General features: G+C 51.5%; 1 protein-coding gene across 1 annotated transcript; it reads left to right on the top strand.

Annotated features, from left to right (window-relative positions):
- Window positions 1-78: 78 nt before the first annotated feature.
- On the top strand, window positions 79-24141 carry LOC133220465 (multiple epidermal growth factor-like domains protein 6). The gene is made up of 41 exons (XM_061368632.1): window positions 79-311; window positions 819-916; window positions 1550-1727; window positions 2077-2304; window positions 2504-2599; window positions 2751-2924; window positions 3553-3708; window positions 4248-4977; window positions 5487-5738; window positions 5842-6033; window positions 7412-7561; window positions 7700-7803; window positions 8730-8947; window positions 9262-9482; window positions 9652-9798; window positions 10423-10587; window positions 10749-10900; window positions 11077-11245; window positions 11467-11575; window positions 12072-12217; window positions 12564-12689; window positions 13106-13285; window positions 13420-13644; window positions 13727-13853; window positions 14188-14387; window positions 15134-15346; window positions 15912-16057; window positions 16550-16677; window positions 17971-18103; window positions 18300-18432; window positions 18812-18964; window positions 19304-19430; window positions 19621-19832; window positions 20159-20321; window positions 20622-20704; window positions 21245-21405; window positions 21609-21735; window positions 22102-22289; window positions 22386-22464; window positions 22905-23042; window positions 23979-24141. The coding sequence occupies exons 8-41, from the start codon at window positions 4959-4961 to the stop codon at window positions 23990-23992; spliced, it is 5100 nt and encodes a 1699-aa protein (XP_061224616.1). The 5' UTR covers window positions 79-311; window positions 819-916; window positions 1550-1727; window positions 2077-2304; window positions 2504-2599; window positions 2751-2924; window positions 3553-3708; window positions 4248-4958; the 3' UTR covers window positions 23993-24141.
- Window positions 24142-24251: the final 110 nt, after the last annotated feature.

Below are 24251 nucleotides of genomic sequence, written 5' to 3' on the forward strand. Positions count from 1 at the left end.
TGACTTGTGTAGCTTCCTCTTTGGAGTATCTGGGGTGTTTTCCTGCCCCTACTAATGGCATTGCGTTGCTTTCTCAGGGCACTACTGTGCACTTGTGGGGCAGTCCCATGTTACAGGACCTTGTCTGGCTGGGTTCTACTGCAGAGGAGGTGTTTCTGTTCCAACACCTACAGATGGTCTTCTGGGGAACACGTGCCCAAAGGGGACTTACTGTCCTATGGGCTCTGCCTTTCCACAGCCATGTCCTCCTGGTTATTACAGCAACTCAACTGGGAATACTAGGATCAAGGACTGTCTCCTATGTGATGCAGGTACAATATCAAAAGAAAGGATGAATGAGATTCTAGCCAAGCACCAGCATTTCTAGGGCTCCTGAGACACTTTGTGGTTCCAGAGCAGGCAATATGAACAACTGCTTTCATGGAGAGAGATACAGGGTAGAACATAGAGAGACTGCATCTGCACTGCGAGCTTCCCTTTCCACCTTTTCTCTAGGTGCTTTTGTACTTGGAGGTCATAAAGTCATAGAATCACAGAATGGTTTGGGTTGGAAAGGACCTGAAGATGATCCAGTTCCAGCCCCTTGCAGATGATACAAGGAGTGCTGTTTGTTCAGGCATGTAAGCTCTGTACTTGCAGCTATTCGCAGTGACAGCATCTCCAGGAGAATAGATGTCAGTGCCATCAAACGTGATGCTTCAGTGATGATTTCCTCGTTGCATACTTGCTGTTTGTCTGTCTCGTGTGACCAATATCATTATGGTCCTTTTGTGGTCCCTCTTCATTTCAGGGTATTTTGTGGTCCCTCTTCATTTCAGGGTATTTCTGTGATGGGACTGGACTTGTTTCTCCAACTGGATTATGTGAGGCTGGGTTTTACTGCAGTGGAGGAGCCATTTCTCCTAAGCCTCCCAGGGTAAGCTGTGCTTGTACTGTGAAGAGTGTAAAATATATCTGTGGAACTGAAGACCATAAAGTCACCTTAGTTCTTTTGCCCCTGATTGAACTGTCCCTTAACTACCTTACGTTGTGTATTGGGTGCATCGGTGCATCTGGTTTCTTGATAGCAAAAGGGGCAGTTGGCCTTCTTTCAGCTTTTACGTCTAAGAGCTGACCAAAAAGAACTCTCTATCTGCATACTGATGCTGCAAAGCAGACTGGAATGCTGTACCAGATTAGAATTGCAGAGGTTAGGAGTGCAGGAGTTTGATGAGAACCCTGCATCTGTCAGCCCCCCTCCTAGGCAAAATACAGTGAGAATCTTTAAAGGTGATAACCCAGCAAACACTGGGTTATGCCCCAGCTCTCTGCAGACTATGACTGATGAAAGGGTGCTGTCACCTTCCAAATGGCCATCCCAGCAAGACTTGTTATGGGCACAGTTCTGATCCCTTCTTTTGGAAAAGGAATAGGGATGCAGGCCAAGGATTGAGCACAGGATTTCATACGACACATCTGGTTCTCATCAGCGTAAGAACCTGACCCAAATCACTTTGCAAGGGCCACCCCTGTGTTGGTAGCCTTGTAACTGGGGTGTTCTTCTTGCAAGACAACGGTCAGAGGAGGACCCTGTCCACCGGGACATTACTGTGAGGTGGGGAGCAGCAGAGCCCAGCCATGCCCTGCAGGGAGTTACAGCCCATCCTGGAGCATGGCGCAGTGTCTGGAGTGCCCAGAAGGCTTTTACTGCACGGCTGCTTCTGCAAACTACACCGACTGCCCTGCAGGTGGGTCTGGTCGCTCTGCCCACTCATCCTGGGCCAGTTTGGGATTGGATAATCTGGGATTAGCAGATGTCCTGACAGCTGTTTGGAGTGAATTTGTCCTTGGGCTTGGTTGCATGATGCAGCAGATGGACAGGTCAATGTCTTTGGTCAAAGCACTTAAGCTGTTTGAGATTCAGCTCCTGTCTGAATGAGGAAAATGGTAAATAGAGCATCAGCTTTGATCTTTATCATACACTTTGAGACCTTCTCATTAAAACTGAGAAGCTTGGGATGAGTCCTTCTCAGATGAAGAGGTTGGTGATTCTTCAGCACGTGTTAACCTTTATGAAACCTCTCTCTTCTTTCCTAGGTCACTATTGCCCCAGGAATACAGAGTTTGCCACTCAGTATCCCTGTCCCCCTGGAACCTACAGTGAAGCTTTAAACATCTATGATACTTCCAAGTGCCAGCTGTGTCCTCCTGGAAGGGTCTGTTCCAAGCCAGGCCTAACAAGACCAGATGGACTGTGCATGCCTGGATGGTTTTGTCCACCTGGATCCACATCAAGCAAACCAGTGTTCCTTGGCAATCACTCTGGTACAAAGGGGAATGGTAGAGCATGATGACTGTTGTTATTGAGAAGGTGGCATTACAGAGTCACCTGTAGGGTCCAGGCAGTTCAGGGTGGGTTACTTTCCTGCTTCCTTTCCTTCATTCAGCACTCTAGTTCTGTTTTCCTGAGCTTTAAGTACTCTCAGTTCTTCTGTTTCAACTCAGTCTATGTCTTTTCCATTAGCAGGCATGGCAGCTCCAGCTTCTGGATCTCTTGGCTTGTGCCAAGCAGGAACCTTTTGTCCTGCTGGGTCCTTTCTTCCTCTTCCCTGCACCCCAGGTAGGAGAAGACTGTTTGCTTCCTGCAACAATGGGGTTTTGCCCATGTGTGCTCTTCTTCCTTTTGCCAAGAGCAGGGGCAATTCCAGTCTTGTGCTGGGACTGGTTCTGAGCGCTCTTAGATGACAGCCTTGCTTCTGCCCCTGCATCAGGTTCATACTGTGCAACAGCAGAGCTCTCGGCTCCATCAGGTCCCTGTGAACCTGGCTTCTACTGCACAGGGGGCTCAGCACTCCCAAACCCCACGGATGGAGCAGGAGGGAACATTTGTCCTCGGGGCCACTTCTGTCCTGCAGGGAGTTCTTCTCCATCTCCATGTCCTCCAGGTAGGTTTGATGGCAGCTGCTGCATTCAACCATTTCTCTTCCCAGTGCACTGCTGAGCCTGAGGCTGTACCATTGTCCTGCTGCCCCTTTATTTCCCCAAGGGACAGCTGCTGTCAGCACATCCTCTAATCCAGTGCTGTTGTATTGGGAACAACAGTCCTAGATGTGCCCTCAGAGAGCAGTTGCACAGCTGCCTCAGGAGCCTCAGCTTGTGGCCTGCATGATGCTGAAGGAGAGGTCACACAGCCCAGCACACCACTGCCACCCTCCCTGCACATCAAGAGCTGTCCTTTACTGTCACCATTCACGAGACAGATGGTTAAGTTGAAGGAGAAAGACTATGGAATGTTTGTTTCTTTCCTTTTATATTGAACAAGTGGTTGCACTGCTCAGTCCAGACCAGAAATAAAGAGGAATTCAGCCCAGCCAGCACTCAGGACCAACCTGTCATCTACTCTCCAAAGGGACTGTACTCCCTTTGGATTCCTTCCTTGCCAGCATCCTCTTGGCATCTTCTGCAGGAGGTTTCTGGGGCTGGTGTAGTTAGGTACTGTGTGAGCAGCTCCTGCTCTTCTCCTCTAGTCTAGGATGACAAGAGGATGTGCTTTGGATGGCTTTTTCTTTCCAGGCTCCTTTTTGGCTCATGATGGGGGCCAGTCAGCAGAGGATTGCCAGCCCTGCTCCCCAGGGTGGTTCTGCTCTCAGCACGGCCAGAGCTCCCCAGAGGGCTTGTGTAAAGAAGGATGGTATTGCCCAGAGGGCTCTGTGTCAGCCCAGCATCCAGGTAGGAAATCCTTGGGTCGTTCTTTACCCACAGGAGTCACAGGGCTTAAAATCTGACCTTAGTTAAGCTTCCAAGTCACGTTTAGAAATGACTGGTTCTTTAGATTACAATGTGTTTGCAACACAGGTTTAGTGGTGTGTAAATTGTGTGTAAATATAGTAGGAAAAAGAGGGGATCTTACCATGGCAAAACCCAAGCTGAAAACAATATCCCAAGAGAAGTTTATTCCATGGGATATTTTCACCTTTGTTAGAAAGAGAGCAAGAAGATGTATAAGCAGTTGTCTATTCTCCCTTTCATAGGAGTGATATAAGCATAAGTGTAACTCGGATTCTGATGGATTAAAAACATCCCTGGGGCTCTGAAGAGGAAGTTATTGAACCATGTGGCCGTGCAGAATAGCTTTATAAAGATTTTATATCCTATTAAATCTTCCAGTTCTAGGTGTGTGGTGATGCTTCCCCTCGTGGCACTATAGAGCTGTTCAGCACATAAGCAGAGCAGTGACATTACAAGTGTGTTTCTTTCTTTGTTAATAGACTATTTGTGTCCTGTGGGTCACTACTGCCCCCCTGGCAGCCCAGAGCCCATACCCTGTCCCTCTGGAAAATACCAGGATCAGGCTGGGAAGAGCCAGTGTGAAACATGCCCAGCAGGGATGTAAGTGAAGTGGATTCTCTCCTTGCCCTTGATGCTTTCCTTTAGGAGTTAGCATGTGCATTTCCCTCTGCCTTAGACTGCTCTGTGTGTTGTATCCTTTGATACACAGGGCTGGTTTTCTTGGCTCTGTTATCACCTTTCCCTTTATCGTGTCATTTTTCTGTACCACAGTCTGTGACCCATAGAAAACCCATCCTGGGAGCTCTGTCTGCTGGGATGGACAAAATGCTCCTGACAGGTTGCATCTTAGCTCTCCATTTACTTCCTTCCATGTAATTGACTTTCCTTTTATCATGGACTCTTAGACTGTCGCTGTTGTGCACAAGTTCCTTGGCCTCTGGCAGGACAGAGGGAAGAGCATGGCCTGAAGCAAGACTTGGGCTCTTTTGGGCAGGTTCTGTGCCCTAGAAGCCCATCCGGGTGATCTCCAGAACTCCCCACATGCTGTGGTCAAGGCAGTAGAATGCGCAGCAGGATACTACTGCCTGCCAGGAACAAAAGCTGCCAATCAATACCCGTGCCCAGAGGGCACCTACAGCAACCAAACTGGGCTGGCAAACCCCAGGGAATGCAAGCCTTGTCCTGGAGGCATGTTTTGTGCCGGTGCAGGTAGGAATCACCTGTGGGTTACATAGAATCCTAGGCTGGTTTGTGTGGAGCAGAGCCAGGTTTCTCCAGTGGGTGCTCTTCTGTATGCAGTTCATGGGACTTTGAAGTATCATTTGCAGTGAGCTCTGGGACCCCTTGAGTAGAGATTTGTTGTGATCATGTCCAAGATTTTTGCAGTCTTTGTAAGCTGAATGAAAGAGGCAGATTGAGGTGCATCTGGTTAAGCAAAGATGATGAAACCACAAACCAAGCAGCTTGGGTTCTAGGACTCATTAGGTTTTGGTTGCCTCTCAGTGGATAGACCAATCCCCCCCATCTGTGAAGGTGATCTAGAAAGCTCTTTAAGCCTTTAGCTACCTGGTTTGTGAATATGGAGACCCTGGATTGAGCTTTTAAGGGGCCATCAGACTCTGCAATCATTGTGCTGGCAAGGCTTGGCTGGGTTGTTTAGTCCAAAAGCTGTGATTTACATCACCCACTGGTTTATGTTTTATGCTCCTTGTCTTTAGGACTCTCCTCCCCGAGTGGTCCTTGTTTGCCTGGGTATTACTGCACTTCAGAGGCCCGAGTCCCCAACCCTGCCCATGAGGAGGCAGGCAGCCTTTGCCCAGCAGGACATTACTGCCCACCAGGCAGCAGCAAGCCAGAGCCCTGTCCTGCTGGCACCTTTCTGCCTCAGGCTGGCATGGTTCATGGTAATGCCTGTGTGCCCTGCCCTGCGGGGAGGTTCTGCCAAGGAGAAGGCCTGCCCAGTGCTTCTGGTGTGTATTGCGTGCGTCTGACATCTTTCTTGTCTCCCAGGATTGGCTTTCCTGATGTTCTCTGGTTGCTTAAACCTAATGCAGGAGCTTTTCTCCCTTGCAGGAATGTGTTACCCTGGGTATTTCTGTCACCGTGGAGCCACGCAGCCAGATCAGGAGCGCTGCCCCCCTGGCTCCTACTGTCCTGAAGGCTCTGAATCCCCAGTCCCTTGCAGCCCTGGAAGCTTCAACCCTGACAGTGGGAAATGGCAACCTGCAGCCTGTCAGCCCTGCCCAGCTGGGTACTTCTGCAGTGGTGAGTTACACAGTGTGAGCCGAGATAGACACCCACTGCAGCTTTATTCTTACAAGCTCGTGCTTAGCAGGTACAGGAGGAGAAACTCGGCTTGGTTTCTGCAGGTTGCATACCAGTATAAATGCCCCTTGTCATTTGTCTCCCAAAACTCACGTTGGGATCTCAGTATCAGTCTCAGGTCACCCGTAACACTTCTTGCTTGTTATCACACCTTTCTCCCTTGGCTCAGCCTCCTCTTCTAGATGTCCACTGTGTCTTTAGCCTCAGGGAAACAGAACAGCTCAGCAAACAGGCACTCGGTGCTCGCTAACAGCAGCTTCTCAGCTGTTCTCACCATCTGGCTGTGCAAGATGTTCCTGTGCTCCCCAGCCAGCACTGCAGTGTCTGTGCTCACGCTGACTGTAAGGGCTTCACCCATCACCTTCTGTGGGACAGAGAGGCTTGGACTTTCTCAGGTGAGGAATTGAAGCAACGGGAAGGAACTGACTTGACTGAGCTAACACAAAGCTTTTAGCAGAGCTGGAACCACAACTGAGCATCAGTCACAGCTGAGCACCGAACTGGAAGCCTGTGTTAAACCAGGCACATAATTCAGAGCTTACTTTCCTGTACAGTAAGATGTCCTTTGTCTGAGGCTGAGCTTCAGAGTTGGTGCTTTCTGACACGTATTACAGGTATGTGTGTATGATGGAGATGGTGATTTCAGGAGCTAAGGGTTTCCATTGCCTTTGATCTGGCAAAGGAAGAGGAAGGGGTTTGCTTTTGTCGTTGCAGAGCTGGGCAAAACCAGTTCTGAAGGACCATGTTCTGCAGGCTACAACTGCACCCCTGTAACCCCCATCACTGCCCATGGGGCTTTTACTGCCCGCTGGGATCTGCCCTCCCTATACCCTGTGAGAATGGGGCATAGCAGTCCCAGGAGAGGAAGGACTTTGTGCCCTCTGCCCAGCAGGACTCTCCTGTGAGGAGTGTGTGTTGGGGTAAAAGGGATTCCATGTCATTAAGGGCTGAGTCTTCCTGTTAGTGACACAGACAATAAAAGGGGTTCTGAATGCTGCCTTTCTTCTGTTAAGGTTCTGCTAAGTCAGTGTGGGTTGGACTGGACATGCAGGGGCTGCAGTTCCTGCCAAGAATGGAAGGGAAAACCCATTTGAAAGCCCATGGGGTTGTTGGGTGAGCAAGTAGGCTGAAGCCAAATCTTTCTCCTATTTGGGGAAAGAAGCTCCATGCCCAGGAGAACACCAGTCACAGAGCTCTCACTATGTCACTGCTCATGCATGCAGCAGGATGAACCACACGGAATGGGGCTGCACAGCTCCCTGGATGGGGCTGTGCTGCTGTCACCTGCCCTGAGCAAGGTGCTGTGCTTGTGTCCTAGGCTCTGGAGCCCATACTCCTGAGGTGTGTCCTGCTGGGTACTTCTGCCTGCCCGGCACCAACTCCAGTTCGGAGCACCCATGTCCAAAGGGCACCTTTGGCCCCAGGAGTGGTGCCACCAATGAGTCTGACTGTGAGCCCTGCCCTGCAGGTGAGCAGGGACTTGGCACAAGCAACCCAGGGGCATACATGGCAAGGATGAGGAACACTTCTCCTGTCATGCTGTTGACTCCTCCACTGATCTTCTGTGCAGGCCCTCCCACTGAGATTGCTTTTCTGCTCCTTGCAGGCATGTATTGCTCAGCACCAGGCCTGTCACAGCCGTCTGGATTGTGCTATTCAGGTTATCATTGTGCCAAGGGAGCCATCACCCCAGCCCCATTCAAACACAGGGTGAGTGAGTGCCAGGCAGCAGCACAGTAGACCCGGTCACATGGGGACCTGTCCCTTCTGGGGCAACGTTTTCCAAGCATTTCTGCTCTCTATGGGGTTGCTTATGCCTTTTACTGCTGCCCTTGAGAGCTCCTCAGGTGTAATGATACACCACTGCTCTTGACGTCTGCTGCAATATGTTGCTGCCCACAGATAAACCCTGCTCAGACCCCTGTGTAGCTTGCACTGGAGTCTCCTGTCTAATACCCCTCCAGGAGATGGCACGGGGATGGGATAGCCACATCTCGGCAGCCAGTGCCAGCTGTGGTCTTTGTTTAGTTCCAGTAGCAGCAGGCTTGTAGGACCTCAGCATCAGAAGGACACGGAGCTGCTGGAGCAAGGCCAGAGGAGGCCATGAGGATGCTCAGGGACTGGAGCAGCTCCTGTATGGAGCCAGCTGAGAACACTGGGGCTGTTGAGCCTGGAGAAGAGAAGCTGTGGGGAGACCTCAGAGCAGCTTCCAGTGTCTGAAGGGGGCTACAAGGATGCTGGAGAGGGACTCTTCATCAGGGACTGGAGTGATAGGACAAGGGGTGATGGGTTCAAACTGAAACAGGGGAAGCTCGGGTTGGAGATAAGGCAGAAGCTCTTCCCTGTGAGGGTGCTGAGGCGCTGGCACAGGGTGCCCAGAGAAGCTGTGGCTGCCCCATCCCTGGCAGTGCTCAAGGCCAGGTTGGACACAGGGGCTTGGAGCAAGCTGCTCCAGTGGAAGGGGTCCCTGTCTGTGGCAGGGGTTGGAAGTGGAAGAGCTTTAAGGTCCCTTCTAACCCAAACCAATCTGGGATATTCTAACCCTGCTCCTCTGTGCCCTTTCCAGAGCCTTGTCTGTAGCACATGGTGCCAAGTCTCTCAGTAACACTTCTCTCCTTTGTGTTTTATTGATGCAGGTGGAACCTTCCAGCCTTGGGCTGCCTGGGAATGACATCTGTCCTGCAGGGCACTTCTGTCCCAGTGGTACAGAGTATCCCATACCCTGTCCTCCTGGCTCCCTCTCCAGCATGGTGGGGCTGGAGGCAGCGGGGCAGTGCCAGCCCTGCCCGCCTGGACGCTACTGCAGTGGGGCAGGACTGTCTGATGCAGCCCAGACCCCGCTGTGTAACGCAGGGTATGGCAGGCACTCGCTTCCTGGGGCAAAACAATAGGATTTGTCTTAGAATCTTTAAAGTTATTTCACTGGTTTTATCAAAACTGACATAACCTGCATTAAGGGATGTTCCTTATGCAACGTGCTGTAGTGAGGGGTGTCCCTGTTCATTGAAGGGGGTTGGAACTGGGTGAGCTTTGAGGGTCCCTTCCAACCCAAACCATTCCGTGATTCTATTGTGGTGACCCTTGGTTCTTGATTATTGCCTCCCCCATCTATTTCTCCAGAGCAGGGCTGTGAGCTCTTTGTTTCAGGTCTGAATTCTCTCTCTACAGGTATGTTTGCCTGGAAGGAAACTCTGCTCCCTGCCCTTCTGATGGGATTCATGGGTACAGATGTCCCAGGGGTTTCTACTGTCCTGCAGGCACTGTGCTAGAGCTGCCCTGTGAGCCTGGCACATTCAGCCCTGTGCCTGGGGCCAGTGCCTGCCTGCCTTGCCCTGCTGGTATGGCCTGCAGCAGTGCAGCCACTGTTGAGCCACTGAGCTGCCCCAGAGGTGAGCAACACCAGTGTGCAGCAATGGGAACAGGTACTGATGCCTGCACAACTGCTGGTGCTGATTCCCTCCAGGGGATGGGGTATTTGCCCTTGGAGCAAGCTCCATGTGTCCTCCTCTTCTGCTTTCTCTTTTGAGCAGTGCCTCCCTCCCCTCTCCCCATGTACAGGTCACTACTGTCCAGTTCAGACTGCTGTGCCCCTGCCATGCCCCGAGGGGACACTGAGCCCTGTGGAGGGGGCATTGGCCCGCAGTGCCTGCAAGCTGTGCCCAGTGGGGAGGTACTGCAGAGGAGATGCCAACTGGGAGCCTGATGGTGAGTTTTGTTCGTAGCAGACACCCACCACAGGAGGGGTGGAGAGTCGGGGTTGAAGGATGTGGGGAAGCAGAGAACAGAGGTCGTGAAGGCTATAGAAGCACCCCACGTGCCCTCTCTCTGTGCCTATCAGTCATTTCTGTTTCATTCTTGGAGCTGAGCATTTGTTTTGGATGTTGCTTTGACGTTACTGCATCACTTCTCTTATCCCCCTTGGGTTTTTCCATTTTCTCATTCTATGCTTTTAACCCTTTTATTGCTCTTTTCTGTCCTCCAAAATCCATCCCTTCCCATTTAAGCACAGAGTAGGTGTCACTGGGCCACAAGCAAAGGTTGGAGGCATAAAGAGCAGAGTCACAGCTCTTCCCACCCAAAACAGAATATGGGGAACCAGTCAGAGAAGGGAGGAGAATAGGCAAATGCCAGGTGAGGTCAGTGCAGGCCAGGAAGGGAAGTGATAGAGGCCAAAGATGGATGGGAAGCAGGGAAGGCAAACCAAAGGCGAGTGGCCCAGGGTATGAGCAGTGGTGACACAGGTTCTTGTGGGGGTTTGAGGACGTGCTCCCTCACTGACCGCCGTGCCATGGGCTGGTGACTGCTGCCCTCTCTGTCCCCCCATGGCAGGTCTGTGTGCAGCTGGCTACTACTGTGAAGGGGGAGCCACTGATGCCATTCCACGTGGGACACCTGCATTCCCGCTCAGCGGGCCCTGCCCACTGGGGCACTATTGTCCAGAGGGCACTCGTTTCCCAGTTCCCTGCCCAGCTGGGACCCTGAACAATGCCACGGGTGAGTGTGGCCTCACCCACAGGGTTCTCCTGTGGTCCACAGCAGCCAGGCCTGATGGTGGCAATGGGTTATCGGTCCGGAGAAGCGCTGACGATGCTGTGGCAGCACTGGGTGTCCATCCATCATCTCCCTGCTGGCCTTCACTTCTGGTCTGCTCCCAGGTGGTGCCTCCCCGCAGAGCTGTGTGCCGTGCTACCCTGGCTCCTTCTGTGCTGGTGTTGGGCTGAGCTCTCCAACAGGACCTTGTGCTGAGGGGTTTTACTGCCCAGTGAACTTCAGCTCCGTCAGCCCCACAGCTTTCCTCTGCCCTAAGGTACTGCTTAGTGAGAGGTGGATCTCAGCTCCAGGCAGGGGGTTTCATTCCCCACAGTGGTGAAAGGCCATGGGATTGTTGGTTACCTCCCCACAGAGCACTGCTTGGGCAGTTCTGGGATCACCCTTTACACAGATCCTATCCCCATGCAATCCCCTTCCTCCTGTCATTGCCAGGGTCACTTCTGCAGCTCCGGGGCAGCCCGTCCAACGCCGTGCCCTGCTGGGCAGTACCAGCCAGCCAGCGGCTCTGCAGCCTGCATCCCGTGCCAGAGAGGATTCTACTGCCAGGAGCTGGTGGCGGGAGACCCCAGGCGCTGCCCCCCCCATTCCTACTGCCCTACAGGTACACTGGAACTTGCACACCAAGGATCCCAATGTTGTGGCTTCAGTGTGACCCCAGTTGTACAAACCTGATGCGTATCGTCCTGTAAGCCAGGTGATGGGAAGTGGCAAGGAGCAGATGTGGTGTCGTTGGCATCTTGCTTCCTGGGAGTCAGCTCCTCCATTCTAGAGTCTTGTCAGAGCACAACAGGGGTTTTATTGTCTCTGTGGGCTCCCTTTCAGGCACATGGGTTCCTCTCACATGTCCTGAAGGCACCTTCACTCCTGCAAATATGAGTGGTCTGTGGAATGAGAAGGAATGCCTGCCTTGCTTACCTGGTCACTACTGCAGGTTAGGACCCATTTCGATCTGCTGTGTTTCTTCTCCATTTTAAGCAGTTTGCCATCTTATTTTGTGCTGATGAGTCGATGCCAGGTTCCTCCCAGCTCTCTACCACATCTCTCATTCAAAGGAAAGAACCAGAAGCTTAGGCACAGCTTTTGGGTACTTTTTGGACCCATGGATTCTGGGGGGATGACAAAGCAGTCTGATACATCTGAAAGGGATAGTGGGTAGTGTTTGTGAAAGCACGAAAGCAATGCAGGGATTCCAGCCCAGTGGGAAGTCACCCACAATTGCATCTAAAGCACTTTGCCCATGCTCGTGGAATTTGAACTGAGAGCTGCCTGGTTCAAGCTACCTTCATGGTTCTGTAAGTGGAAAAACGGGTCTGTTTTGTATCAGCTTAAAAAGGTCTTTTTCATGGCCAAGTTCATCGCATCTCTCCCTGCACCAGATCCTCAGCAGCAGGTCCTACAAAAGCTCTTCACTGTGCTCCCTGCTGCAGGCATGGGCGGCTGGAGGGGAAATGTGCTGCTGGATACTTCTGCCTTGCTGGGAGCTCCCAGTCCACTCCCCAGGGCCACAGCTTCTCCTGGCGCTTGCTGACGGGGTGCCACTGGGGTCAGGAGTGCGCAGGGCTGTGTCCTGCAGGTAAGTGAGGATCTCAGTCGTATGCTAAGTGTAGGACAGTGACTCGCTGGAGAGCACCTGTTATCGTGCAGAATACAGTGTGATCCCTTCTGTGAAGCTGTCAGTGCTCATGGGTTGCCTCTGGTTTTGTGCCTTTTAACAAAGAGCTGTGCTTGACCTAAAGGCTGCCTTGAATTTGTAGTGCTAGACTGCTAGTGCGGTTGGTTTGGCTCTCTAAATGCACAGCAGCATCCCCATAGCTGTGTAGGTGTTCATCCTGCAACAACAGGAGGCTCTTGCTGAGCCATTCTTGCCATTGGAGGCCTTTCAGATCTTATTTTCATCTCCTTCCCATCCATTCCTGTAGGTTTCTACTGCCTGGAGGGATCTGAGGTACCAACACCGTGTCCTGCGAATACCATTAGAGATGTTCCAGGAGCTGTGAAGAGAGAAGACTGCCTCCCCTGTCCACCAGGCCACTGGTGCAAAGCAGGTGGGAGCTTGGAGCTGACCAGTGAGGGGAGGGAATGGACGTTGTCTTGTATCCTTGAGTCTGGTGGTGACTTTGGAAAGCTGGCCCAGGAGAAAGCCTAGGAGACCAGATACTGCACTGGGGAAGAGCCCTTGCAGCAGGCACACTCTCTAGTGATGAGTTCTAGTGACTGCAGAGAGAGAAGGCACTGAATGCTTAATACAATGTGCTGTTCCAGCAAACACTGGCAATGTGGGAGGGTCTGAAGCCACAGCCAGGCCCCAGATGTGTCCCTGTGTCAGAGGGGATTGGATTGTGAAGGGGGGTTATACACATCTGTGCAGGAGTTCAGGAAGGACCCAGCGAGGACAGAGAAGACAAGTGCTCCAATTACAATGCAAAGCTGACTCCTTAAAGCCCTGCTTCCTGCTTGCTAGGGGATTCAGAGGCCTATCCCTGCCCATCAGGACACTATTGCTTTGGAGGCAATGGCAGTGAGCACAGCAGTCTCCTGGCACCTCAGAAATGCCCTCCACAGACCTACCGCAGGCTCCCAGGAGCTCAGAGCCTGACAGATTGCCAACCCTGTCCTCCTGGCTACCACTGCCCTTTCTCAGGTGAGTGCCAGGTGGAAACCAGCCTTTTCCCATCTCTGGAGCTGGCTATGGAATTCCCTGAGATGGAGCAGTGCTCAGAGCCCTTCTCTAAACCCCCTCATGGCCCTGTCTTCATTCCTTTCTCTTCCTAACAGGTCTGAGCAGGTTTGAGGATTACCCCTGCCCCCCTGGATACTGGTGCCCAGGTAAAGGGGATGCTTTCCTTTGTCCAGCTGGCACTTCCAGGATCCAGCCTGGTGCAAAATCATTGGAAGAGTGTGCTCCCTGCTCCCCTGGATACTTCTGCCCGGATCCAGCAGAGACAGGGCTGCCTAACACCCAGGGAGTACCTTGTAAAGCTGGCTATGAGTGCCCAGCAGGTGACATGACCATGCTCCTGTTTTCCTTATTTCCAGCTAGTTCTGGCCGGAATCAATCACTCTTTCCCCTTTTTTCCACCAGGTTCAGTAAATCCCAAGCCTTGCAGGCCTGGCCTGTACTGTGCTGCTCACACAGCCCTGCCCTCCATGTGCCCTGCTGGGTATTACTGTCCTGAAGGATCATCAACGTACAACAGCCCTGAGCAGCTGTGAGTATACCGGGTGTGTTTGGTGCAGCCGGCCTTAACCTTCTAAGGACTGAATATTGTGAAATGTGCCTGTGCTAAAACCCATCTTAATGCTTCAACCGTGGACTTTGTGCACTGTGCAGAAGCAAAGGGACCTCTGGAATAGGTAACAGTCATGGATTTGGTGGCTGCTAAGGCTGAGTAGGGTGATTTATGATCTCTACTCGTTAGCTTGAGCCTGGAACCAGGTGAAAACCACTTTCAGTTTTGCCCTCGGTTAGCACTGGCCATGGAACCCGGAAATCCAAACACTTCCAGGCACTTTTCCTTCTCCCCTCCTTGTTTTGCATTCCAGGTGTGTGTTTCCCTACTACTGCCCCCCAGGCAGTGCCCATCCGCTGCCGTGTGAAGGAGGGTCCATGGCCCTCAGCTTGCCTGGTCCAAGGGATTCACCTGAGAAGTTCTGCAGGATCTGTGATGCCGGCACCTACCGCAGTGACCCCCTCATCATGTCACCCTGCCAGCCCTGCCCTGCAGGCTTCATATGCCCACAAGGTAAAAGGAGCTGCCACGGAGGAAGGAGGCAAGAAATAGCAGCTTAAACTGATAGTTTTAAGTTCTGTGGGGGCAAAGCTTTGGTCCTCCACAGTTATAAACCCTGTCACATCAGCCTGTGGAGCATTTATCGTGGTAGGTGGTTATGTATGAAGAGTGGTTTGGATATCCACGTCCTGTCCCCTGTGTTCTCCCTGCTTCCGTGGCTTAGCCGAGAGGTTCAGAGTTAATGTATTACCAGAGGAGTGAGCCTAAGGGCTCAAAGTCTGTGGCAGCCCCTGCTGCTTGCAGCCTGAGGGGTTAGGAACAGCTTTACGAGTATGGGAAGCCTGTTGGCTGGTATCCTGTGTGAAGTTCACTCGTGTGTGTTGAGCTCCCATGGAGGAGATCTCGTCCTCTCACTCTTGCCATTGGATTTGTCCAGTGAAAGAGGCAAGACAAAGAAATGAAGATTTATATTTAAATATCAATGAATTAAATTGAATGTTTATGAACTTTATATATACCTACCTGTGGTAAATGCCCCATCCTGGACAGTGTCCAGGGCCAGGTTGGACAGAGCCTTGGGTGACACGGTTTAGTGGAAGGTGTCCCTGCCCATGGCAGGGGTTGGAACTGGATGATCTTAAGGTCCTTTCCAGCCCAGACCAGTCTGGGATTCTATGATAGAGAGGTGTGGATATGTACAATGGGAATAAGCAGCCTCTGCACGTGCTTCAGTCCCTACGCAGTGTCTGTGTCTCCAGGCAGTGAGAGCTACCACAAGAAGCCTTGTCCCAGTGGCCACTACTGCCCTGCCCTGGCATCTGCCCCTCTGCCCTGTCCCCCGGGCACCCACAGGAGCAGCAGCTTCGCGAAGCACATGGAGGACTGCCAGGCCTGTCCTGCTGGCACCTTCAATCACCTCCCTGCCCAGGCTGCCTGCTTCCCCTGCGGCAGCTCTTCATCCTCTCAGCCTGGTGAGTCCCTGTGTGTGTGTGTGTGTGTGAAACGTTCACCTCTATTGAGAGGCCAGGAAGGAAATAGCCCAGAAACGTGATCCCCCACACTGTGGTTCCGTGATGGGCCACGAGTCCTGGGATCCTCATGGTGCTGTTGGTGCTACCAACTGCTCTGCCTCTGTCCCGCCCAGAAGGAGGATTCCGTTTCCAAAGCTTTTTTTTCCTCTTACACTCTGTTAGCCAAGGGGATTTGTCTGCTTTGAAGGAAGAGGTGAGCAGCCCTACTAATTCTTGTTCTATCATTGCTTTGGAAACATTCACCAAGAGTACTTTTGCCCTGCACTGGGGAGCTTGCATTAAGTGTAGGTCTGCCAAAATTGGGCACTGAACCATATCCAGCTTGGGAAAAGGCTGGAAACCTGGAAGGTAGGTGGTAAATGCCTTACCCTGTGTACTGTGGTGGATTTAAGGCACAAGAGAGGGGCCTGGCAGCATTGACTGACCAAGTCCTTACCCTACCTAATGGCTTAATGCACAAGTGTCTGGAGTGTTTGTCAACGTGCCACTGCGGCTCTTCTCTAAGGTGCAACCAGCTGTACCTGCCATGGGCTGAACCGGGCTTTCCAGCCGTCGGATGCCTCCTGCATCTGCCAGGCAGGTTACATTTACTATGATGAGAGAGGCAAGATGGACCCTGACAGCAACAGCGATCAGGATTGCCGCCCCCAGGTAAAGCTTGGCTTCAGAACAGAGCTGCTGTGTGATATGAAGGGGAGGGAGGGTGATTTGGTGCTTCAGGCCCTGTCTCCGGGTGCGTGCATTCAACCCGAGTTCGGTTCTCTGGGCTGCTGCAGACACAAGTCCTTTAGCTGCTTTGTTTGACCAGTCCTTGTAGGATAACAGCACTTGTCTTTGCCAAATTCGTAAGAGATGAAGGCAAAGGATGCTTCCTCCATGCTGTGGCAATGGGGAGCAGCAGGGTCACAGACAAATGACAGATGCAGGAATTAAAGTTTCCACATTGTTCCTATGGAGTCCTTCATCAGCCTTGCTTGAGGAGCTCGGATGGGACCCCATGGTCTTTCTTCCATGCTTTCCCAGCTGTCTCTATCAGCCCTTGTGGGGTTACCTTTACCTGAACGTCAGCAGCTTGCAGGGGGAGGAAGAGGATCTGAGGGCTGCTGCCCGGGTGTCCCTCCCTGGTGAGCATTGCTCTTGCAGGTGGATGAGCTGTGCGCCCCAGGAGCGGTCCGGCTCGCAGCCACACGCCAGTGCGTGCTTCCCCAGCGGTACGACTGCTCCCCTGCCTGCGGGCCCGCCGGGGGAGAGCTGAACGCAGAGCTGGGCATGTAAGTGAGTCCAGAAGCACCTCACAGGGGTTGCTGATCCCATCAGGGCATCCCGAGGGAGGTGTTACGGGCAGAGACACCAGAATGACACTGAGGGACAAGGGGAGGGTGGGCAGAGCTCGCATTTTGCCGAGGCAGACCTTCTCCATGTGCCTCAGGTTGAGGAAATCAACCCTCATTCCCCCCCTATCTTTAATGCCAACTAAAACACTAGCTTAATGCCAACTAAGAGCTAGTTCTTGTCAAATTGTACTTCTGAGCTTTTTGTGGAGGAACTTCTGTATTGCAAAATCTCCCAGCATGGACTGCGCAGAAATCAGGTGTGTTAAAGTTAAACTCTGTTTCTTTCAGCCATTGACTGAAAGCAGAACTTTAGGGGGGGATGCCTAACACTGCCACAGGACTGACTTGATAGATAGCTGTTAGATAGATAGCTGTTAGATAGATAGCTGTTAGATAGCTGTTAGGTATCTGTTAGATAGATAGCTGTTAGATAGATAGCTGTTAGATAGGTAGCTGTTAGATAGATAGCTGTTAGATAGATAGCTGTTAGATAGATAGCTGTTAGGTATGTGTTAGATAGATAGCTGTTAGATAGATAGCTGTTAGATAGATAGCTGTTAGATAGATAGCTGTTAGATAGATAGCTGTTTGATAGATAGCTGTTAGATAGATAGCTGTTAGATAGATAGCTGTTAGATAGATAGCTGTTAGATAGATAGCTGTTAGAACAAAACAAACAAAACAAAAACAAAACAAACAAAACAAAAACAAAAACAAAAACAAAAACAAAAAACAAAAACAAAAACTTGATAGATAGCTGTTAGATAGCTGTTAGATAGATAGCTGTTAGATAGATAGCTGTTAGATAGATAGCTGTTAGATAGCTGTTAGATAGATAGCTGTTAGATAGATAGCTGTTAGATAGATAGCTGTTAGATAGATAGCTGTTAGATAGATAGCTGTTAGATAGATAGCTGTTAGATAGATAGCTGTTAGATAGCTGTTAGGTATCTGTTAGATAGATAGCTGTTAGATAGATAGCTGTTAGATAGCTGTTAGGTATCTGTTAGATAGATAGCTGTTAGATAGATAGCTGTTGGAGAGTGGGGTATTACATTTTGGCCTTTCACAGGCACTGAATAGCGGGCAGTGCTGAGTGAGACGGTCTGTGAGCTTGCTCCATCCTGGTTTCCATGGACATAGTGTAAATAGTAAGATACTGGGGTCATCCTGACCATCAGCGTGTGCTCAGGGATCAGAAGTGATCAGGAGCTTTTGTCCTCTGCACAGATGTCACTGCAAGCAGTATGTCTCTGCTGAGGAGCTGTGTGACCAGCTGTGTCTGCTGAGAGCCCCACAGATCTCCTTGGGATTTGGCATCAACAGAGAGCTGCTGCTGCGGATGAATGGAGGAGAAGTGTGGGTAAGTGTGAGGTTACACAAGGGTGGAAAGCTGCGAGTAGAGAGGAGAGGCTCTCACTGCTCAGGTTGTTGCACTGCTCAGAGATGGCAGCTTCTGCATGGTTGGGGAAAGCCCTCTGTGGAGCAGTGTGGTACAGCTGACACTGATCACAGCCCAGGCTCCAACCACTGACAAGCGTTGCCTCTGCTTTTAACAGGAAGTGGGAAACGTTCTGGGCCCAGACGAACACGTGCAGAAAAGCCAGCGGGTGCATTTGGTTCTGTTCAGTCCCACTGGAGTGCTGGGTTTCATTGCCTCCAGCACGGATGTTCTGGATGCGTTTCTCACACGTAAGGCTTGAGGGTGACCCAAAGTTCCAGTCAGACAAAGCCATTCGTTTCCTTCTAAGTTGGCACAGAGGGAATTTATTGTCCAAGTTATTTACAAAGTTGGGAGAGATCTTGTTCTCTGTGGGAGTGACCTGCACTGGCTCTCTGGGAGCCGGTCCTATACAGGTTGTGGAAGGATTTTGGCCTTCCAAGAAGCTAGAAGGAAGCTCCATTCAAAGGCAGGTCTGTTGCTGGCTCCTAACTCCAGTTGCTTCTCATTTCTGGTAGTGTGGCTGAGAGCAGAATCTGACCTGGTGAGCTGTAATTGCCCACGGATACAAAGAGAGAGTTCTCTGTTTTCAAGAGCTCCTCATTCTGTTTGTCCTCTTGCCCGTGCCAGGAGACTTTCCATCACATCACTTGCTACAGAAAGGTCGTCGAATCCAGAGGGCTTCCTCCACAGACACCCACACCTTGCCCCTTGTTCCTAACCCAGTAGTATGCCTGGAAGCAGGAGACACAATCCTTTTCCAGCTCAGCATCGATTCCCACAGTGAGTGTTGGTGGGTCTCTGTGCTCTTTGTGTTCAGAGCAGTGACTCCACATCTGGGAGCACTGCATGTATTCCTTCACCTCCCTGTCTCTCCTGCCTTTGGGGGACTCCAGAGCTTTAGCCTAGTGACTTACATGGTGCTTTTCACTTCTTGACTGGATCTCTACAGAATAAAGATATCATTTGCCCTCTGTTAGAAAGCAGATGTTGTTGGGCAGTAATGCACACCTCAAAGCAGCTGGCCCTGCATGGCCCCATAAGGGAAATGCAGCTCCATAGTTCTTTGCCAGACCAGTATCAACTGTCACTGTTGCTGACACTGTGCTGAACCATTCCCAGATCGTGCATCCAGCCATTACCCTGTCTACCAGAAGCAGCATCTCTATAACAGCAACCCAAGCTGGGATTTTGGAGCCTTCCGAAGGCTGGACCACCTCATCCAGGAGACTCACCTCAACATCTCCTGGTAAGAATGCCTGCTGTGGATAACATACACATGTCATGGTCTGGGCTTGAGGGTGAGTGTGCCACGGGATCAGTGAGCAGTGAAAATGCCAGCTTGGTGTGTTCATGTATTTGACTGTCAGCACAGCTGGAGGCTAAAGGAAGCTTGGATCAACCTTCCTTCCTTTCCTTCCTTACTTCCTCCCTTCCAGGTTTGCCCATGTTTTCCTGGAGTCTGGGACATACGTTTTCAGGGACAGGACCATTCAGGAGCACTTCCTGATCGTGACTGTGAATGAAGCAACCGTGGGTTGTGACCCCCGAGATGTGTCCTTCCAGCCCTCCTCCCTGTTCCAGCTGGCCAGACATGGAGTTCTGAAGCAACAGGACCTGAACTTGGCTCCTAACTGGGCCACTATCACAGGTACAGCCAGAACACTGTGAGGGAGGGAAGGACCAGTTGTGCTTCTCCCCACTCTCTGCTTGAAGAATTCAAGTGAGGGCTTTGTTTCTCTTGGCTTGAAGGCAGAAAGTGCCAGCGTGTTTTAGTGCTAAACTCAGCTGAAATGAAAGGCATCATTTATAAGGTTGCTTGAGGCTAAATACAAGGACAGTTGAGGTCTTTCCTCAAAGCTGTGCCTCTTTAAGTGCTGTGCACACACCAGTCCCATGTCCATCAGTGAGAGGACAGTAAAGCAATAGAAAAAGTGTGGCTTGCATCCTCCTTGCCATCCCTCTTGGCTTTCCCAGCAGTCCTTTTTGTTCTGGGCTCCCTAATTGTGGTGCTGGCAACCCTGGCTGTAGTGCTCCAGCCTGCTGTGCCCATCATCAGCCCCATGAAGGGTTGGAAGCCACGATGGAGGAGCCTGGGTGAGCCACACGTCCCACCAGAGTACATCCTCCTTAAAGACAGGTAAAGCCCCTTTGCATGGACACCCTGATAGTACAAAAGCATGTCCTGTTGCATTACTCTCAGTCCCTGATGCTGGACCTCTTGCCAGCTCTACAGTATGCTGAGTCTCTAACTGCACAGGGAGCTCATCGATGTTACCAGCAGCATGGTGTGTAACAGCTCTGTTGTGTCCATCTTTGTTTTGACTTCAAAATCTGCCCAAGAAACCTATCCTCCTCCTTGAACTGGGATGGTGATAGTGCAGGATCTGATTTTACTGGGGATGAGATACTCTTCACCCTCTTCTGTCATTCCTTTTAGCCTTCAGTTCTATCAGACAGTCGGTCCTCGTGCTTCTGGAGAAGATGCTGGCTTTGAAGAGAAGGGAGCTGTGCATAATGCAGGTAGTGCTGGGCCAGTTTACTGCCCATCATGTTGTCTCCTGTTAGCTCTCTCGTGTGATACTTTCATGCCTACTCACCAAGGGCACACAGGCACTTTGGCTGCCCTGTACTCATGTGTGCAATTTACACACACCACACACGCTCCCATTCTAGGTTCATTTGATCTCCTCAGATGGGGACTGTAACCTCCTGTCATGGAATGGGTCAGTGCTTTATTCCATAGGAGGGCAAGTGGCCAGCCCTCTTGGGCCTTGCTTGCCTTCAGGAGATAAACCTCAAGGAATTTCAGGATGCTCACAGGGTACAGTAAAACCCAGAGCACAGCTGATGGTGATGCTGAGAACAGAGGAGCAGAAACCCTGAGTTAGGAGGTGATAGTAACACTCTCTCCTCCTCCCCATCACTAAGGAATGGGACCTCCTTTTACATCTCTTGCCTCTTCCGCTTCCCTCCTTCACATTACACCATGCTGTTGCCTCCTATGGACAGGCAGTGGGAAATAAAGGCTTGTGTCCACTCCCCAGACACTTTGTGTTTCAGAAGAGCATTTGACACGGAGGCTTCTGGAGGATTTCAGTGTTCGCACCCTCTACGATAAGCTGGAAGATCAGAACTTGCATCTGGCGTCTCAGCTGGCCAAGCACAGGATGGACGTGCAGGTGTTCTACAGTGGAGTCAGCCAGCAGATCCAGAGTCTCACGGTCAGTGTGGAAACAACTGAGGGAAGGGAGTCTTGCAACTGCGACGTTTGTAAGATAAATGGTTCCCCTGCAGTGGCAGTTTGCTCCTTTGGGTCCCTTCTTTTGGCATGACATAGTCGTGCTAATTCCTGCTTTTATACAAGCAGCAGAATGGGGGGACTGTGGGACTTGCAGAGCCCAACACTGCTGCTCTCTGTAAGCAGGACATGCTGCAAGCACTGGACACTGAAGACTTGAGAAGGGCTCATGAGCACAAACGTGCAGAGAGCAGCGGGGCAGCAGCGTGTGCTGAGCAATGTGATGGGCCCTGTGGACACGACTGCCAAGCAGGTGAGAGAGCCAAAGTGCAGAGCAAGAGAGCAGCAGTGTCAGGGAGCATCGCTGGGTGGCACAGTGCATGATGTGTGCAGTGGATGGCTCATACACATGAGAGGACATCCCACAGGACCATGTCCTCCAGTGGTGCTGTAGCTCTGTAGGAGCTCTGTAAGAGCTGACAGCCTGTCTTTGTGAGTTCATTGAGAAGCCAGGAACAGGTAAGCACGGAGTTCTTTGGAAATGCTACACCATGAGGCAGCTTGGAGGCACCGTGTGGCATTTCCAAAGGTTTGTGCTCTTGGTTTTGCTCTGGAGATCATTGCAGTTCTTCATGTGGTTCTGTAGGAGTCCATTGAAAGTGCCTGTTGGGTTCATTAGGTGCTCCATGGCAAGAGGCAGCAGAGCTAATGAAAGCTCTGGAGATGCTGCTGGGGAACGCTCTGTACAAGAATGCGTCCCTGAAGCGGGCCGTGGAGCAGAAGGTCCAAGGGCAGGATGTGGTGGCAGTTGTGCCCTCCCTGGACAGCCTGGCCAGTGAAGGTAAACCAGAAGCAATGGAAGGGCAGGTGAGTTGCAGGTGTCTTGTTGGGCCATCTCTCACCTTCCTGCTAGTTTTCCCACTTGCCCATTTCTTTAACTCCTGGGCCCTTTATACCCCACAGGGTCATGAACTGCCTCAGCAGTGGGAGCTCTTCAGTGGGAAAGATGGTTTTTTCTGCTTCCCTGGACATGAAGAACACAGTAAGGGCAATGACTTGGTGTCCTGGGCTTGGCTGGGATAGAGTTAGTGCTCTTCCTAGTGCCGTGCTGTGAATTTGGTGTGAGAATAACACTGGTAACACACCGATGGTTTATTGTTGCTCAGTAGCACTTACTCAGTGTCAGGAATGTCCCTGTGTTCCATGCCCTGCCAGTGAGGAGGGGCACGAGAAGCCAGGAGGTAGCAGAGCCAGAACCTGACCTAGCCCAAGGGATATTCCATACCATGGAACATCATGCTCAGGATAGAAACTGGGGGGAGTTGGCCAGGAGGGGCTGATCACTGCTTGGGGCTGGGCTGGGCTGGTCAGCAGGTGCTGAGCAGTGGTACTGTGCATCGCTTCCCCCCTTGAGTTTAATTCCTCCCAGCCATGAAAAGCCTCTTCTTCCTTCAGGCTTAAAAGTGCCCCCTTTTCCTTCAGGTTTAGATGTCCAGTTGGCTTACCTGAGCGAGCTGGAGGTGGAGAGCCTGATAGCAGCTTCTCCCCTTGCCAAGACTCTGTGTGAGATCAAGCAAGCTTTGGTGAACCTGCAGCAACCTTCAGACGTTGGTAATGCAGGTAACTCACCTTGCTCTGCACTGCACTGTTTCCCTGTAGTGGATAGGATAGAAGATTACAGAATGGGAGAGAAGTTGTCTCTCACCTTGGGAAAAGCCACACACAAATACCTGCTGTTGAGCTGCAGGTCATTAAAGAGAAGCCACCTTTGATTAGCCCAAAGTGCTTGATTAATTCACATGTGCACACTGGTTTCATCTGTTCTGTCACCAGGGAATGTCATTTCTTAGAGCCTTTTCTGTTCATCACAGTCTGGGAACACTGGAATTCACTCGAGATTAGGGTGAATTGCTTAGGGAGCAATTCATCAGCAAGGCAGCAGGTTCCCTTCATGGTTTATAGCAGCACACACTGTGCAGGTAGAGCCCAAGTCAGTGTAGAGCGCTTGGAGCCAGTTCCTTGGCCATGGGGCCAGGCTGCGTTGTGGTGGCAGAGCTGTCCCCTGGTGCTGTCCCCTGAATTTGCACTCTGCTTTTGGATTGCCATACAGATGGCACCCACCAGACCAGCATGGGGAGCTCACCCTCTTCTGAGCCCTTCTTTTGGGTCACAAAAGAGGGATGAAGCTTTGCTGGGGGAGATACAGAGGAGCTGCATTGCCCAGAGCATTGAAGAGGCAGAAACAGGACTGCATCTGCAGTGAAACAGCCACCAGCTCCCTTCCGTGAGGAACCTGGTGACTGCAGGGATCGGGGGAGCTGTCATTGTCAGCTTCACACAGGGTGCTGGGGAAGGCCTGGATCTTCTGGAATGGGAGGGATTGCTACTCTAGCCCAACTGAGCACTTGGAGCTTGGGGTCTCTTCCCCCAAAACCTGCTGTGAATGTAGCTGGACTTGGGATTTACCTTTAGGAAATCACTGCATGAACAGCCCTGCTGCTCCCCACACATGCCAGCAGTATTTTCCCTGTTGTTGATTCCCTTTCATCCTTCCAGGATGCAGCATCTGAGGAGCAGCCTCATCCCAGGACCTGAGTCCACAGCTCCCAGGCACAGCTGATGGGTTTTTTGCCTACTTAAAGCTCCACTTCTCTAGTTTCTGTCTTTATTGTGTAGTGTTTTATATAAGGAAACTTCTATTAAAAGCCTGTTCACTGACCTTATGCCTGGTGGGTGATTTACTTGCTCTCCCCAACCCCTCACCCCGGGTTTGTCTCCTCCCTACCCCCAAGGAGTGAGCAGGTCCTGCCTGGAGGCGAGTTATGTACA

The sequence above is a fragment of the Neopsephotus bourkii genome, unplaced genomic scaffold, assembly GCF_033783945.1.
Source record: "Neopsephotus bourkii isolate Nb327-2 ecotype Australia unplaced genomic scaffold, CSIRO-AGI_Nbou_v1 NB_1433, whole genome shotgun sequence".
Lineage (NCBI taxonomy): Eukaryota > Metazoa > Chordata > Aves > Psittaciformes > Psittacidae > Neopsephotus > Neopsephotus bourkii.

Bases quoted from the DNA above. Each gene is read 5' to 3' on its own strand.
- LOC133220465 (XM_061368632.1), top strand. The intron at 12,690-13,105 runs GTGGGAGCTTGG...CCTGCTTGCTAG, and splicing joins AGGCCACTGGTGCAAAGCAG to GGGATTCAGAGGCCTATCCC. The intron at 16,678-17,970 runs GTAAGTGAGTCC...TCCTCTGCACAG, and splicing joins CTGAACGCAGAGCTGGGCAT to ATGTCACTGCAAGCAGTATG.